General features: G+C 65.6%; 1 protein-coding gene across 5 annotated transcripts; it reads right to left on the reverse strand.

Moving 5' to 3' along the window:
- Positions 1-927: 927 nt before the first annotated feature.
- Positions 928-14,562, reverse strand: SEPTIN4 (septin 4). 5 transcript variants are annotated; one of them, XM_074923140.1, is made up of 14 exons: positions 14,452-14,514; positions 10,857-10,942; positions 9,352-9,474; positions 8,779-9,078; positions 8,478-8,571; positions 8,274-8,360; positions 7,314-7,437; positions 6,985-7,119; positions 6,779-6,896; positions 6,354-6,455; positions 5,835-5,931; positions 5,536-5,698; positions 3,077-3,176; positions 928-2,789 (listed from the first exon to the last, which is right to left on the reverse strand). In XM_074923140.1, exons 2-14 carry the CDS (start codon positions 10,890-10,892, stop codon positions 2,730-2,732), a joined length of 1,539 nt encoding a protein of 512 aa, XP_074779241.1. In that variant the 5' UTR covers positions 10,893-10,942; positions 14,452-14,514; the 3' UTR covers positions 928-2,729. The 5 variants fall into 5 exon arrangements, with proteins under 5 accessions (XP_074779241.1, XP_074779244.1, XP_074779245.1 ...); XM_074923143.1 differs by lacking the exon at positions 9,352-9,474 and having other exon boundaries at positions 930-2,789; XM_074923142.1 differs by lacking the exons at positions 928-2,789; positions 3,077-3,176 and adding an exon at positions 4,563-4,698.
- Between the last annotated feature and the right edge of the window lie 3,040 nt (positions 14,563-17,602).

Consider the following 17,602-nt stretch of genomic DNA (forward strand, 5'->3'; position numbering starts at 1 on the left):
ATAACCCCGTGGGTATGGATGAAGCACTTTGGCCATGAGACTGTTTTCCTAATAACCCATCAACGCACAACCGGTGGCAGTTCAATTAGCCATGAATATATGTAGGAAAGAGAGCGAGAGCAGAAAGAGGAAGAGAGGCGGGGGGATGGGGACAGGGGCAATCAACACCTCGGCTCCTGCATCGTGGCCGAGCACCCAGCTCGGTCTGTAACGCGTGTGTCGACAGACACACCCCTGGGCTGTTGCCTTTACATATTTTTTCTCACACCTGTGCAGTCGGTTGTTCCAGAAGTTTCTGCGTTTCTCTGGCTTCTCCCTGTGCAGTGACCAAGTTCTGTCTCTGGGCAACAACAGGAGGGAGGGGGAGAGCACAGGCCACCACCACCCCCTCCCCGCAGAGCTGCTCTGTTCTCCCCACAGAACATCCCCCTGGAACAGCCTCTTACCAACAGCTTCTTGTTCATGAGCAGCCTGTGACACTGGTAAAGCCCAACGGGGGTAACTGGGCATTGGTCCTTGGAGGGGAGGTCCAGCCATGCCGAGTGCCCGTGGTGTCTCCCAGCAGGGCTCAGCCCACCGCGGGGGGCACAAGGGTGCCCGGGGAGGGCAATTCCATCCCCTGGCTCGGGGTCCCCGCTCTGCCCCCCCGTTCCCATCACGGCCCCAACACCAGCAGCACCCAGGGCCACGGGACCCCAAGGCAGCACGTGGGAGGGGGACGAGCCAGTCGCAGGCAGGGGGGACCTCATCTTTGTGTCCCCCCATCCCCAGAGCTGGGTCCTACGGGGCTCTCCCCCCCACCCCAACCTGGGTGCCCCTCAATGTCCATTTTGAGCTTTTGCCAGGAACCAGGAGCAAGAGGCCCCAGGGCCGGCGACCGTCAGCCCCCGCCCTCGCCTGCCCGGGGCCGTGGGTGCCCACTGCCCGTGTGGAAGTGACTGCAGACAAGCTGGGTCAGCCGTATTTATTGAGAACAGTTGTGGAGGGATAAAAATATTTCCACTAGCTCTATAAGAATTTATAAACCTATACTCTGCTTATCCTTTAATAAATGCCTCTATGACCGTCATGCGAAGGTAGGTACTTCTGTAAGAAAATAGCGAGATTAAAAAAAGGAAAGCGCTAACGCACCCTGCAGGGCCCTGCCCACGGGCTCCCTGCCCACGGGAGCCGAGGGACCCCCCGGCTGGCACGGGGACACGGGTGGCACATGCAGAGGCTGCCCCAGCACCCTGCAGCACCCACCCTGAGCCTCAGGCAGATGCAGCCCCCGTCAGTGAAGCCGCCCGCACGCAAACCCCCTCACCCAGGGGTGACCCCACCCGGGGGACCCCTGCTCGGGTGGCCCTGCCGGAGAGAGGAGGAGTCCCCATGCCAGCGAGCTCCCAGTGACCCCACTGCTCCCAGTTCTGCCTCCACCTGCAGCCTCGCTGCCCCCTTTCATCTTTCCCCATACTCGGGGTGGTGGTGGGGGGGGGGAAGCGAGGCGGTAAGGGGGGGTCGGGTCCATCTCCCCATGGATGCCCTGCAGCCGCTGGCCGGGGTGTGGGCCAGGACTGGTCCCAGGGACCAGCAGCGATGCTTTGCCAGGAAGTGACACAGATGGGGACACCCTGGGGGGACACAGAGACACGACGCAGTGCTCTGCAGGGCAGTGACACGGACGGGGACAGCCTGGGGGGGACAGGGAGACACAACATACTATTCTGCAGGAAAGCAACATGGATGGGGACAGCCTGGGGGGGACAGGCTGCAGTGATCTGCAGGGCAGCAACATCATGGGGAATCGTGGGGACACGCAGCAGGGCTTTGCTGGGAAGCAACAGGGATGGGGACACAGTGATGCTCTGCCAGGAATCAGCAGGGACAGCTTGGGAACACCCAGGGACACCACAGACAAGCAACTGGCACCAGGGGCTGAAATGCCAGTGAGGGATGATGCTGTTGCTGGGAGTCAGGAAGCTCGGTGCGGGCAGGACAGTCATTATTGCTTTACAGGGTACAGAGGCCGGCAACCCAGCCTCTGCTTTGGGGTTCAAGGGATTTTCTCCGGGGACTGTGATTCCATGGTCCTCCCCACAGCCCGGGGACATGGGGCGCTCCTACGGGGCAAAGCTCGTTGGGGACAGGGTCCCTGCTGATGACACAGGGCTGGGCACCGCCAAGCTTCAGTCCCTCCTCGCACTGGTGCTGTCACGGAGGGAGCCAAGGGTCTGTCACTCTGGCCCAGGTGGGGGTTGCCCCTCCATCCCCTGCGTCCCCAGGAGCTGCTGTCCCTCTGTGCCAGCCAGGGCCAGCAGTGAGCAACCCTGTCCCCTGCAGCAGGGCAGCTGGGGGTTTGGGGGACAGGGTTGGGGGCTGGGACTGACCCCCCACTTCTTTCTTCCCTTAAGCCAGGGCCAAGCTGAGTGTAAAAGCTGTAAGCAGGCAGACCGAGGTGACACAGGGACAAGGGACACGTGGAGAGCAGGCTGGCTGGTGGCCCTCCCCAGAGCTGCAAGGGAAGCAGGGAAAGCCAAAGCTCGGGGGACAAAGCCCAGGCTGGGTGCCCTGTCCCCTCGCTGTCCCCGTGGGACGGGCGCTGGCCGCTTGAATAAGGCGATGCCGCAGCAGCTTAAGGTGGCAGGTGCAGTGTTGGTACCGAGTCTCACAGCGGGGCTGGGGCAGGATGGAGCGTGATGTAAACATTTCTGATCTGGGGCGGGAGGAGGAGGAGGAAGAGGAAGGAGCTAGTGCGAGTCCTTCATCTGCTTCTGGATCTTCTGGAGCATCTCCTGCATCCGCCGCAGCTGGGAGGGAGCAGAGCAGGATCACGGTGGTGTGGTGGCACCCCCCAGCCGGCCCAGCTCCCTTGAAAGTGTATTTGGAACAAGCAGCCCAAGCAGACTGGGATCACCAAGAGCTTGGGGGGACCCTTCTGGTGCCCCTCCAACACCTTCTCACTCTGGCCTGAGGAGCAGCAGCTGCTGGGATGCTGCAGGAAGGGTGGCCCCTCGCTGTGCCACCGCTGGGGCTGGGGACATGGGGGGGGGGGGGGGGGGATCGGGGGGGGGGCACAGCCCTCCCCCACACTCACCTCCTCGTCCTTCTCGCGGATGAGCTTCTCTGTCTCAGCGTCTGGCACCGGGGGGATGACAGGGATGGGGAAATCCGTCCCACTTTCCCGTGTCAGTTTGCTGCAGGCAGAGAGAGGAGGTGAGGATGCTGCCACAGCCCTCCCGCCCCCCCCCAGGGGACATCCCCTCATGGGTGCTGCAGCTCACGGGTGTTGCATCCCAAACCTCGCAGACACCCACCACCTGCCTGCACAGACCCTGAGCCCCACTCAGGCCCTTTTCCTGGCAGTGGGGTACATGAACAGCTCCAGGCAAGTCCCCAAACCTCGGCCCCCGCGAGCTGCTGCTAACAAGTTTGGGGGACGCAGGAGGCACCACCACAGCACAGAGAGCCAGGGACCCTCCCAGGCACAGAGCCTTGCCTGGGTGCTTCAAGCTGGACTCAGGCTCTCCTCACCCAGTATTTTCTCTGCTGCTTTACAACATCTTAAATTTAGCATCTCCCTTCCACAGCCACAGGTCTGCTGCAGGAGGGGCTCCCCAGGCACCCCTCTGCCCAGCCAGCCCCAGGGATGCTCGGCACCCCTTTTCCCAAGCATCAGCTTCCTCTCAAGCCCATCCCTGGTGGAGAAGGGAGCTGCAGGCATCCCCCTGGGGTCACCCCACTGCGCAGGACCGTGGCCAGTCAAATCGATGGCTTCTCCCACACCAATGGCAATGGGGAGGGACAAGCTGTCCCAGCCAGGGCCCTGAGGATGCCACGTGCTACCCCAGCGGGTGACGACATGGCTGGGACACTGCCAACGTGGCTGGCAGGAGTCACACATGTCACCACGTGCCACCGCCACGTGCCACCGCCATTGCAGCCCCTCCGCATGCAAAGGACGATGGACATGGCAGGTGGGCTGGGCCACCTCTGCCCTGCGGGCTCCCATTGTGCTGAGGGGGGCTGTGCCAGCATGCCACGGCAAGGGATGGGTTTGGACACATTTTGAGCTGCTTTGGAAGTCCCTGCCCGTTGTCACGGCTCCTCGCCATGGGGGAACCCGGGATGGGGCACATCAAGCTCCTTCCATCCTTGACAGCAAGACAAGGCTTGAGCCAGGCACCAACAACGGCGCAAGCAGCTTCACCAGCCCAGAAAAACCTGCCTTCCTAGAAAAGGCAGCAGGCCTGCCTACCGCTGCCTCCTGTACCCCAAAATCACATCCTCTGGGGGGGCAGCAGGATGGGGGTGCCGGCCTGCAGCCCTTCCCTTGGGCAGCCTTTGGCTGGGAAAAGCTTGGTGCCACCAAGCAGTGACACGTCCCCCCAACCCCGCCTTGCCTGGGTGATCCAGGGCCGTGCCACCGGCACACGGCATCCTCCCGGCACCGCTGGTGGTGCCGGCACCCCAAGGGCAACTTGTGTGGGCAACGGGTGGGTGGCCACGGGGCCAGCTCTCCCCAAGAGCAGCTGCCTGGCCCTTGCGCGGGCACAGAAGGACCAAGACAGCGTTGGGTACCAGCAAGTGCTTTATATAGGGGCCAGGGGGACAAGCAGGGGGAGGAGGGTGGCGGGGGCCCAGCGCGGCCCCAGCCGGATCCTGGCTCAGTCGGCGGAGCAGTCGGCGCAGCACAGCCTCAGCGTGGAGGGATGCCGCCTTCTCCGGTGGCACGTGTGGAGAGACCAGCTCAGAGGCGCCTGGAGACGCCGCCAGCCCCCTCCACCAGTGCCATTGCTTTGGCCCTCCATCACCCACAGAGCTCTGTTCAGCTCCAGCCCCCCGGCTGGAGGGTCCCAGCAGGGACCCTGCTTTGGGGGCCTTCCCCCAACATCCTGTGGTGGCTAAAGGGGGTGTGAGTGCTGTGAATCTGGCTAGTATTGGGGGCAGAGCCCCAGCACCGGCTGCTTGCTTGGCTCCTGCTCCAGCCCTGGAGCCTGCAGGGACAGACAGTCCCCCCTCACTGCCAGAGCATCCACCCCCGAGTCCCAGGGAGATGCAGGGTCGCCCCTTGCTGCTGGAGCATCACTTCCCAGCCAGCCCCAGGGGGACGCAGGGTTCCCTCCACTGCTGGAGCATTTCCCCCTGCCCTGCCAGGCAGCCCCAGCCCTGGGGGGACACAGGGTCCCCATCAGTGCTTGAGCATCCCCCCCCCCCCCCCCCCGCCCCACCCCAGCCAGGCCAGTGGAACACAGGGTTCCCCCCACTGCTGGAGCATTGTCCCCAAGACAGACCCAGCCTGGGGGGAAGCACCCTCCCCCTCAGCCAGCCCTAGCCCAACAGCACAGGAAGGGCCCCCCACTGCACTGGGGCACCCCACCACGCTGCCATGGCTTCCTTGCCCAGCCCACCACAATGCCTGGCACGGACCCACCTAGAATCCCAACCCCCAAAGATCACCCCTTGCAATGGGCTGGCGTCACCCCAGAGAGGAGACGCTCCCCCACCGCCCCCCCCCCCCCGCCCCCAGCCTGTCAACCCGCTCGCGGCCCGTACTTGCGGTTCCTCTCCTTCACGACCATGCGGGTCATGCTCTGGATGCACTGCGTGCGGTAGTTCTCATAGTGGGTTTCCCGCGTCACGTCCTTCAGGTCCTGCATGTGGGTCCTCACCAGCATCGTCCGCAGCTTCACGAAGTCGCAGTGGGATGGGTTCTCCACTGCAGGGGAGCCCAGCATCAGGGGGCTACAGCCAGCCCCCCACATCCCCCTAAGCCCCTCCAGGCTGAGGTGGGGCTCGCAATGTCCCCGTCACCCCAGGGCTGGTGGGATACTGGTGACACAGCCCAGCATTACCTTCCACGATGCCCCAGGGGTAGAGGCGCCCACGGACACGCCGCCCTTTGGCCTCCACAACCGTGTTGCTGCCAATGATGGCAAAGGGGATGCTCTCCTGTGAGAGGACAGCAGGGGTTAGCAGGGCTGGAGCCTGCCTGCCGTGGCCCACGTCCCTCCAGAAACATCCCCTCAGCTGTATCCAGCACTCATTTGCCGAGATGCCCAGGAGCCCTGGCTATGGAGAGCCCCCAGTGTCACATCAGCAGTTTCTCCACACCAGCCCCATCCCACCAAGCTGCAGGTGGCACCTTTGGGGTCTTGGTGACTTGCCTGGTTAGTGCAATATGTACCAACCCCACCATGCTGGGGCTGCTGGAGGGCTTGTGTGGCCCCAAAGAGTCCCAAGGGTACCCCAGGATGATATGTCCTCCCAGCCATGGGGCTCTGCTCTCCCAAGGATGGAGCTGAAGGAGCCTGACCCTTCACAGAGTTGACCTTTAAAGGTCCTTTCCAATCCAAGCAAGTTTTATGACCCACCTTCAGCGCCTGGTCCTGCAGCTTGAACTCCTCATCCTCATCCGAGTCGCACTCAGGGAACTGGTAGATGCGGATGCCATAGTGGTCGATCTCCTCCCGGATCTGGAGGCAGACAGCACCACTGAGGGCAGGGCTCCGGCCCTTGGAAAGGGGGTGGGAAGTGTCCCTCCAGGACCCACAAAAGCCTGTCCTCCCTAGACTAGATGTCATGGAGGCCCCCTGCCCCAGACCATTCCAACTCCCAGCTGAGCACCAGGGAGATGTGTCCTTGGTGGCCACGTGGGCAACATGGCCCTCTACAGTTCTGCGAGCATGGAGGATGCTGCATGGCAAAGCCCGGGCAGGGGCTTAGAGAGAGCCCCCAGGGCACCCCCATCCCCAGAGACCTGCTGGGATGGCTCCAGGCTGGGCCAATCTCCCCTTACCTTGTTCTTCATGCGCTCCACCTCAGTGGGGGTCAGGGTGTCAGCCTTGGCCAGCACCGGCACGATGTTCACCCGCTGGTGCAGGGCTCTCATGAACTCCACGTCCAGGGGCCGGAGGCTGCGGGGGGAGCCTGCTGAGCACCATCCCACCAAGCCCCTTCCCCAGCCTCCCCCATCCCAGCAGCACAGGCAGGGGGTGCCTGTACCCGTGGCCGAAGGGCGAGATGAAGTAGATGCAGCAGTGGACACGGTTGTCCTGGATGTTCTTCCGGTTGAGGCCACTTTCATCGCGGAAATACTGCTCAAACTGCTGGTCGATGTAGTCAGCCACTGGCTTCCAACTGCGGGGACAGGGAGGTGACTGTCAGAGTCCCCCTGTGGGACCCTCAGGCTTCCTCTGGACTCTCAGCTCAACACCTCCCATGGCTCAGCATCGTAGCCCAGCAGCCATGGGGCCCCCACCCTCAGAGCTGCTAGCACCCACGGTGATGCTGCCTGGCCCCGGGGAGACCCCCCACCCCACCATGGGACACACCACTCAGTGTTGTTGACGGCATCACCGAAGCCTGGCGTGTCCACAATGGTCAGGCGCAGCTTGACACCCTTCTCCTCGATGTCCACCACGTGTTTGGTGATCTCCACCGTTTGTGTGATGCGCTCTGCAGCGGCAAGAGACACGGCAACGGCGGCGAGAGAAAATGGGGGTGACACAGGGAGATGCTGCAGCCCCCGGGTGTCACCCCCACCCTGGGGGGCTGGGGTGGCTTCGCAAGATCAGCCCCAATGCGTGCCTGGGTCCAGTGCCGAGAGATGATGCCCCACGTTGTGGCCCCCCACATCCACTGGATGCACACCCACCCCTCGGGCTGTGCCACCGCCACCCCGCGACAGCCCGGCTCGGGCAGCATGGGGGTCTGCTGGGAACAGGCATCGCTGCAGGAGTATTTTTGGCTCCCTGCACCCCCACGTGTGACCCCCCCAGCTCTGGGACTGCACATGCCCCGTTACCCCCAGGACCCCTCCATGTCCTTTCATCCCCGAGGATGGCCACATGCGTTTTGGCTTTTGCTCCAAACGACGGAAACAAACCAAACAACCGCCTCCAACCCCTGGGGATTCGGGCAAGTTTGGGCAGTTTTCATTCAAAAACTGGCTGCAGCTGAACCGGCGCTGTGCCGACTGACCCCAACTGTCCGCAGCCTCCCAGATTTGCTGTGGTTCCAGCCGATGCCCAACAAGCTGAGGCTTGTTTTCCCGGCAGGGACAAAGCCCCTGTGGGGGGTCCCCATGCTGGGCAGGGGGGTTCTCTGCTGCCTTGGAGCAGTCCCCAGCGCTGGCAGGCAGCTGGCAGCGCACTGCACGTGGCTCCAGAGACCAGAGGAGCCTGGCCGGTCAGGGACAGGGGCTGTAGCCCCCCCAGGAGTGGCATAGGGCTCTGCCACCCCCCTGGGACACTCAGGACACGCCATCACTGGGACCATCGTGCCCCCCTCACCTTCAGCGTTCAGCAGCTTGCGGTCTCTGTACATGTCCGTCAGGAAGAGGCTGTTGACCAGGGTGGACTTGCCCAGCCCAGATTCCCCTGGGACAGGGGGAACGAGGGTGAGGAAGGTGCAGCTGGTGCCCACCCTGCTCCATGGCTTTTGGGATCCGGAGTGGGGTCAGCAAACCCCGTGCCAGGCTCAGCCCCACCCTGTACCTGCCACCATGAGGGTGAAATCAAAGCCCTTCTTCACCGACTTCCGATGGACCTGGTTGGGCAGCGTGGCGAAGCCCACGTACTCCTTGTCATCCTGTGGGCAGAGGGGATGTGGGACAGCGAACACCATCATCCCACCCACCCCCCATCCTGGCAGGCCACCCCCTCCCCCCTGCCCCGAGCACTGTGGGATGTGGCCATGCCTGCACAGCCCCTTGGCTTCAGAGGATGGGAACATCCTCCACCGTGACTCCTGCAGCCCCTCGCCCCGTGTCCCCCCTCCCCACGGAGGCATCTGCACCTCAGAGGAGTCATAGGGGTCCAGCTGCCCCCAGGGGCTCCGTGGGCGGTTGGGGCTGGGGGGCGGAGGGGCGGCGATGTGCTGCTGAAAATCCGAGGGTCGAGACCGGGAGAAGATCCGGGCGTCCCTCTCGTCAGCGGCTTCGTCAGGGGGGACCCTGCCCACGCCGCAGAGGGGGTGGCGGGGCTCTCGCCGGCTCTCCAGGGGCTCCACCTTCCTGGGGCTGTCAGCCGGTGGGCAATCCCGCAGGAGCTGGGTCAGTTCAGCCTCCTCCGAGTCCTCCTTCAGGAAATGCTTTATCTGGGGACCAAGGGGAGGACGTGACACCAATGGTGGCAGTGTCAGCCCAAGGCAGCGTCACCCGACTCGGTATCACGATCCCCCAAGCTGCAGCAACCAGACACATGCACCCCAAGGATGGCAGGGGCAGGAGGAGAGGGGGGACATGACCACGCCAGGGGACCAGCCACCACCCTGGGGAAAGCCATGGGGACAGTCACAGGGACAGCCATGGGGACAGTCACAGGGACAGCCATGGGGACAGCCACGGTCCCACACACCCCAGGCGCTTACAACTTGTGGCTTGGGGACAGCAGCCAGCTCCTGGCACTCCAGGGGACAGGGACCTTCCCCCTGAGCACCCTGCTGCTCCTCAGGGTCTTCTTGGGTAGCCAGGACCCCCACACACCCCATGGCCTGGTGGGAGGACGGGGAGGAGGGTGTCAGGGAGGAGTGAGGCACACCAAGAAGAGATGAACAGCAGCAGTGGAGGAGCTGGCAGTGGGGCCAGACCCAGGGGGGAGGCAGATGGTGGGCAGCGGTCTGCCTTTGCCCCCCCTGCCCACCCAGTCACAGGGTCTCAGCACAGGTGATGGCACAAGGGCCTCCCATCCCTGCAGTCCCAGGGGAGAGCCAGGGCAGGGGACCTGACCCACGGCCACCATGTGCTAAGAGCTCGGGGGCAAGGGGACACTCGTGCAAAGGGGCCATGCTCAGGCACACAGCAGGACCCCGACACCCTCTTGCCCCAACTCTGCCCATCCTGCAGCCGGTGCAGGCAGCAGCCCCAGGCGGGGGCCAGGGTGGAGACCAGGCGCAGCAGCCCCCGAGCTGGTGGCCCCGTGGGGCTGGAAAGAGGAACGGGGACGCCGGGACTGGGACGGCTCCACATCCTGTTTACAAGCACTGGCGGGAGGAGACGCGTTCCCAAGGGCACGTCCGGCAGCAGCTCTGCGGGCCCAAGTCCTCCTGCCAGCAGGCACCAGGGTCCCCAATGCCCCTCCACGGCAACTGCCCAGACACTCCAGCCCCATGGGCAGGGAGACCCCCAAATGGGGGTCACATAGGGTCTGGGGGAGCCCCCAAACCTGCAGGCTCACACCTGGGGATCAGTGCCCCCCCCCTCCCCAGAGCAGTGCCCCGAGGCAAGAGCCCTCCATGGGGACACGTGTCCTCCCTGGTCCCGTGTCCCTGCTCCATCTGCAGGGAGGGCGGCCGTGCCGGCGGCAAGGCGAGATGCACTGAATTAGTGGGCTGGAAACAAGGTCATGGCGCTGCTGGGGCTGAGCACTCACACGCCTGCCCCCCGCTCCCCAGTGCCCCTGCAGCCACCAGCACAGAGGGGGCCATGCTGCCAGGCTGGGGGGGCACCAGGTGCCCCCATGGCAGGGGCTGCAGGGCCCCCGTGCTCCCCTCTTCCCCAGCAGGTCAACAGAGCTCAGCGGGTCTGTGTGACTGCAGCATCCTCTTCCTCACTGACCTTGACCTGGGGGGGCTCAGCACCAGCCCCCACCGCAGCGCAGCCCGGCTAGCAGCCACACAGGGATGGGAGATGATGCCATCACCACCAAACACTCCCAGCCCTGCTGCTGCTCCATCCCTTGGGGCTCCCCTTCATCCCCCACCCCAGAGAAGCCAGTGGCTTCGTCGATGCCAGCAGCAAGCACAGCCCCCAGCAAGGCCATCCTGGGAGCAGAGCATCAGCTGCGGCACCTCCTCGCAGCAGCAGGGTGCTGCGGGTCCCCCAGCCCCATCTGTCCCCTCTCCCGCCCCACCAGGGAGGGATGCTGCCCCCGTACCTCTTGTCCAGGCTGCAGCTCGGGGCAGGTGGCCATGGCAGAGCCGACATCGCCCGTGGGCGCAAGAGGATGGCGAGTGGCACCGGCTGCGCCGAGGGATGGGGAGCAGCATTAGCATAACTCCGCCCTGGGCAGGCACTGTGGCCTGGGCGCCCACAGCACCCAGCAGCCAGTCACAGCCCCTGCAGGTGCTCCGGGACAGAACCAGTGCAGGGGGCACAGGACGGGAGAGGGAGCCCTAGGGCAGAGCCAAACCCAGCTCCTGGCCGGTTGTCAAAATGTCAAGGACAAGCAAAGCACCACTTGCCAAGGAAGTGATAAGGCAGGTCCTGGGGTGCTGCATGACCACCATCACCACCAGCAGCCCCCCTGGGCTGAGCACACAACTTGGCTACAGCCCTGGAGGACATTCAGCCCTCTTGAAACACCTCCATCCCAGGACAAAACCGCCTCCATCCCAGGACAAAAACTGCCTCCATCCCGGTGCACACCAGATCCTCTCCCACACCCCACCCTGGAGCACCCTGCAGCCACCCTGGCAGGCCCCCCCCCAGCCTCTTTGAGGGGAGAAACCCAGTTTTCCACAAAAGACCATTTGAAAACTCAACACTTTTGCACCTGACAATTAAAGCTTCCCCACATGGCTACAAGTTTCTGCTCCGGCTGAGCCTGATGGGTCCAGCCGGGAAAGACCCAACCTCAGGCTGGGAGAAGCAAGAATGATGCCCACCACAGGCGTCCCTGGCAGGCGCTCCTGCTTCAGCTTCCCTGGCTCATCCTTAGGGAGGCAAAGGGTTAATGGTGCCCCAGGAGGAGCCTGGATGGCAGCAAGGGTGCCTGAGCTGTCACTGCCAGGGGTCTCCAGGGACAGTGATTCACCTTGATGCATGTCTAGATGTATCAGAGCAGCTCAGGCACGGAGCCGGGGTCACTCGGCCGTGGAAGGACTGCATCCACAAGGAAAGCACTAAAAAGCCCCGGAGCATCGACTGGAGCAGGGACAGGTGCAATGAACCGTGAGCCTGCCAGTATCCTTGAATCCCAGCCCCACTCCGAAACCCAGCACCAGCTCTCCTCCCACCCAGCTTTGAGGCCACCCCGTGCCAGACACCCCGATGTCCCCACCTGGCCTCAGGCGCCCCGGCTCAGCCCAGTCCCAGGGCAGCAATGCCACTATCCCCACACCTCCCTGAAGGAGCTCCCCGATGGCTTTTCATCCCCTTTCCCACTCCATCACAGGCTGCAGCACCCCACCAGCCTGCCCAGGCTCTGCACCCCACCAGTTGGTGACCCTCGCCCCCCAAAACCCCGGTGCCGCACAGCTCTCCCACAATACCCACCGCTTTACAACCGTCCCACCCCGCGCTCCCGGCAGGAGCAGGAGCGGGGATTTACTTCAGTGAGAGCCTGGGGCTGTGCCGGTGCCCCTGTAAGCGGATTACACGCCCAGCTGCGCGTGAGACAGTGCTCAGTGCCAGGGCTGTCACCGGCCCAGCAGCTCCAGCGAGGTGGCACACACGCCGCCTTGTCCCCACCTGTCATGCGGCATCACACTTTCCCCGTGCAGTGACAGCCGAGGGCCGTGGCAGAGCAGGGCACGGGGCCAGTGGGCAAAGCCTGAGCTGGGAAAGCCCTCGGCTGCCTGTTGGCATCTTTCTGCCTGTCACCACATTCCCACGGGATGTGTTTTCCCAGCCTGTTCCTGTGGGGAAAGGAAGGGAACATCCCAGGGAGGTGCTGTCCCTGCAGCCAGGCCGGCCGAAACATCCCCAGCCCACCCAAAGGTGACACCGATGTGCCACCCATGGCACAGCACGCACGGCCCCACTGCAGCACGATGGCTGAGCATCCCAGGCACAAACACCCCGTCCCAAAGGCACCAGCTCCGCCTGGGACAAGGGCACGGTGGCCCCTGTCAAAGCCCAGCTCTGCTGGGACCAGCCTGGCTGTTCCCCAGGGCAGCCAGCACCTGGGCTGCACCTGCTCTGACCTGCCTCCAGATGCCCGGGGTGCTCCCGCTGGCGCGCTGTAGTCAGAGTTTCTTACTCCCAGCTCTCCCACCCTGTCAGCAGCACCCCAGTGAGGAAACTGAGTCTAACAGCAGCTTTAAGAGGGGCAGGGTGCTGGGCACCCCGTGGACGCAGAGGCACCAGTCCCCACTCTGGGCACGGGAGAGCATGCAGGACGAGAGTCTTTCCAACATGTCCCTCAGCGCAGCAGCTCCAGCCCCTTTCCTGCAGGGAATTCTCCAGCTTGCAGGACCTGCGGGTGCCGGCGTGGGGATCCCGGGATGGGATCACACATGGTGGCTCCCTGCGAGCTGGAAGTGACAGCAAGGCCTGTCCAGACTGGAAACAAGGCAGCATCTCAGCACGTGGGGACAGGCGAGAGGATCCAGCCCACTAAGAGCCACGAGCAGAGGTCGAGGGCGACCGTTGCTCATCCTGCTTCTTCGAGAAAGCCGTGCACCACTTTGGGGACAGAGGGACGTGGCACCAGTGTCGGGGGCCACCAGCTCCACCTCTGTGAGTCCTTCTGGCTGCATCCACACCCAGCTGCAGTCCCAGCTCACCCCACGAGCACGGACGAGGGAGCCCAGCTCCCCTCCCGTACCCAGCTGCGGCTGCCGTCCTCCCCCTGCGAAGTTCCCAAGCCTGGATCTGTCCGTCCCCAAAGCCACGGCCGGGAGCCTTTCGGGAAGGCGCTCGCCAGCGCCGGTTGCGACACGCTCCGCCAAGCCGCCCTCCTATCTGGTTTCGCTGCTCCGGAGGAATGTGCCGGTCCCGTTCCCACGGCGGCTGCCGGGGAAGGACGGCCGCGATGGTCCCCACCAAGGGCACTTGTCCCAGTGGCCGCAACCCTGGTGCCACGTGAGCCACGGCCACAACCCTCCATCTCCATCCCCACCCTGGGCATGGCCAGAGCCTCGAGGTCCCCGCGGGGACGTGGCCCTGGCGAGTGGCTCCTGGGGACCTGCCGCCCGCCCAAGCGGGACGAGCGGTGCGGGACGGGCTCCCGCCGAGCCGGGAAGGCCGTTGGCGGCTCCGGACCCTGCCGGGAGCTGCAGAGACGGCCCCAAAACGCAGCGAGGCTCCAGGCGTGCGCGACGGTCCCCGCAGGAGGGCCCGGGCAGCCCGGCAGCGCCGCCAGCACCGCAGCCCGGGGGACCTGCCAACACCACGGCTGGGCGACCGCTGCTCCCCTGGGAGCCGCCCGAGAGGAGACACCCCCTCCCCGCCCCAGCCCTCCCCACGCAGGGACACCCCGGGGGTGCCGCAGCTCGCGGGGGACACGCGGGTACCGCTCGGAGGGCAGCGCCGCCGCGATGCCACGGTGAGGGGCGGCGGGCAGCCGGTCCCACTGCGACCCCCCACCCGTTCCCCCCAGGGCTGGTCCCGGGACGCTGCCCGCCGGGACCGGGCAGGTGCTGCCGCGCTGCCTGTGTGTCCCCCCCCTCCCCTCCCAGCCCCGCTGCGGCACCGCCGGCCCCGGCCCGCTCCGCCCCCGCCGCCCCGTCACCTTCACGGAGGGCACCGGGATGCGGGAGCGGGCCCGGCCCCCGGGTACGGCCCGGCCCGGCCTCCCCTGGCCTTACCATGGCTGCGGCGCCGGGCGCCGTCCGGTAGCGGCGGCTGCCGATCGGCACGGCCGGGCCCCGCCGCCGGGATTAGCAGAAATAGCAGCGGGCGGGGGCGGGGGCGGCCCGGGGCGGGGCGGGCGGCGGGCGGGGCGGGGGCGGCCGCTCCGCGCCACCGGCACCGCGCACCGGCACCGGGACACCTGCCCGGGGACAGGGCACCGGCACCGGGCACCGGGACACCTGCCCGGGGACAGGGCACCGGCACCGGGCACCGGGACACCTGCCCGAGGACAGGGCACCGAGCACCGGAACACCCTCCCGGGGACAGGGCACCGGCACCGGGACGCCTGCCCGGGGACAGGGCACCGGCACCGGGCACCGGGACACCTGCCCGGGGACAGGGCACCGAGCACCGCGCACCGGAACACCCTCCCGGGGACAGGGCACCGCGCACCGGAACACCCTCCCGGGGACAGGGCACCGGCACCGGGACGCCTGCCCGGGGACAGGGCACCGGCACCGGGACACCTGCCCGGGGACAGGGCACCGGCACCGGGCACCGGGACGCCTGCCCGGGGACAGGGCACCGGGCACCGCGCACCGGGACACCTGCCCGGGGACAGGGCACCGGCACCGGGACGCCTGCCCGGGGACAGGGCACCGGCACCGGGACACCTGCCCGAGGACAGGGCACCGGGACACCTGCCCGTGGACAGGGCACCGGGCACCGGGACACCTGCCCGGGGACAGGGCACCGGCACCGGGCACCGGGACGCCTGCCCGGGGACAGGGCACCGGCACCGGGCACCGGGACGCCTGCCCGGGGACAGGGCACCGGGACACCTGCCCGGGGACAGGGCACCGGCACCGGGCACCGGGACACCTGCCCGGGGACAGGGCACCGGGCACCGCGCACCGGGACACCTGCCCGGGGACAGGGCACTGGGCACCGGGGACGGGGCACCAGTACCCGGTACAGGGAACTGGGCACCGGGCGAGGGCCCCAGCCCCAGGAGCAGGCTCTGGGGTCAAGGCCCCGGCACTGGGTGCTGGTGCAGGTGAGCGGGGACGGCGCCAGGCCCGGGGAGTGGCCTCCCAGCTGCGGGCACCAGTACGTCGCTGGGCAGGTACCACGTATTGGGCAGGAGGCGCCGGGCACCAGTCGCCGCACACCAGTCACTGGTGTTGGGAGCACTGGGCACCTGGCACTGGGTACCAGTTAGCTGGTGTTGGGTACTGGAACCATGTACCAGGTACCGAGCATCAGGTCAGTGCACTGGCACCAGACATCAGGCACCACGGGCCAGGGCACAGGGCACCGGGTCCCAGTCCCTCCCAGTGCTCCCCCTCCCAGAGCTGATGCCGGGACATCCTGCCTTGGCTCGGCTGCGGCTGGCTGGAAACCTGGCAGAGGAACCAGCAACCCCAGGGGCTGCGTCCCTGTCCCCGTCCCCATCCTACGCCAAGGGGTCACAGCCCCTTCCCAGGGTGTCCCCAGCCCCAGGCCGCTGCTTTCAGAGGCAGCGAGTGCCAGCGGAAGGCAGGGGAGGACGCTGGCACAGGCGGCCGGGGCAACGTGCAGCGCTTCTGTTCCTGGCCATGAAAGGGGCCGGGGGGGTCTTGGCTGGCAGCGGCTGTTCCCCACGGCGAGCAGCTGGCAGAGGCTCAGCCATCCCCAAATTTTAGCCTCCTGGTCCAGCCACCCACCAGGGCCACGTCGTCTCTCCAAAACACACCCCATGCTGGGGGGCAGCAAGGCCACCCGCACCCCCAGAGCATCCCTCTCATGGGTGGCTCCTCCCTGCCTCAGTTTCCCCACCCATAAAACAAAGCCTGTCATAATTTCCCAGCAGGGAAAGCCGGCTCTAGCCCTACTCAGATTCCCACAGAGGCTGGGTGGCTCCACAGGGACCGTCTCAGCCTTGTCCCCAACCTTGTCACCACCTTGGGCCTTGTCCCTCACCACGTCACAGGGCCAGGCTGCGGCCAGGTGACTTCACATTCCCATTATTCCCATAAATAACAGACGGAGGCTCAACGCAGTGTGGGGGAGCTCCAGCAGCCACCTGGCCCCGGCCATCTGGGGTGACCGGGCAGCCTGGCAGCCCTTCCCCAACCACTGCCGGCCAAAGGGCTGAGGCAGCGCTGCAGGCAGGGGCAGGCAGGTGAGGGGGGCTGTTTGCATCTCTAATCCCCGCAGGGAGTGCTTTCCTCGGAGATTACCAGGGATTACTGGCTCGGGTGCCCCAGGAGCTCAGCCCCGTCTCTCCCTGCCCTTCAAGGAGCAGCGCTGAGTCCCACGGCGGGCAGGAGGGCAGGCTGAGCACTGCTGTGATGAGCTAGGTGTTCTCAACCATGCTGGCAGGCACAGCCTGGAGTAGCCTCCGGCTTGCCATGGTCTCGTTCCAGTAGCCCAGTGCCCATTGGGGCTGGCAAACTGCAGCCCAGGCTTTAACTAGAGCATTAAAAGCTGAAGGGATCAGCTGTAGATGCAAGGGGCTGCATGTTTCTTGGCCAGGGGATGACGCAAGGGGAGCCAGGGTGACGCCGAGGGAGCCTGGCGCTGCTCGAGAGGTCCCCGAGGTCCCTGAGGCACCCCCTCTCCCTTGGCCCGGCTGGCAGCAGCGTTATCAGGGCACAGCCCAGCACGGCCCGGCGGGGCTGGGAAGCCGCTGTGATCCGCTACTGGGGACCAGAGCTCTATAATTACCAGGGGAGGCTGAGTTATTTTGGGAAGTGGCTATGCAGCTGCCAAAGCTTTTATTCCTCCAAACCAAAACAAGATGGGAAGAGCCCAGCCCAGGATGCTGCATCCGGCGGGCACAGGGAGGTTAACCCCTTTGCCTCCTCACTGCCTGCACCCGGGGGACTGCCTGCTCCCCCCTGTCTGCACCCAACATTGCCCCAGCATCAGGGCTGGGTGTCAGGGGTTTGGGTTGCACTGGGGGGTGGATTTAAATAAGGGGTTCGGGGGAGGAAGATTTGTGGTTGCAGAGGCCAGAGGGTGTCTGCCAGGCACGAGATGGGACTGGGGGGTCAGCCCCGACCTTGGCTGCTGGCAGGTTCAGAGGCCACATATTCGGATGCTTTTCTGCATCCACCGTGAGAACCACTATTTTTAGCTCTTTCTGTTGCAACGGGTCCAGTTTTTGGGCCTTCCCAGCAC

Source organism: Athene noctua, chromosome 19, assembly GCF_965140245.1.
Source record: "Athene noctua chromosome 19, bAthNoc1.hap1.1, whole genome shotgun sequence".
Lineage (NCBI taxonomy): Eukaryota > Metazoa > Chordata > Aves > Strigiformes > Strigidae > Athene > Athene noctua.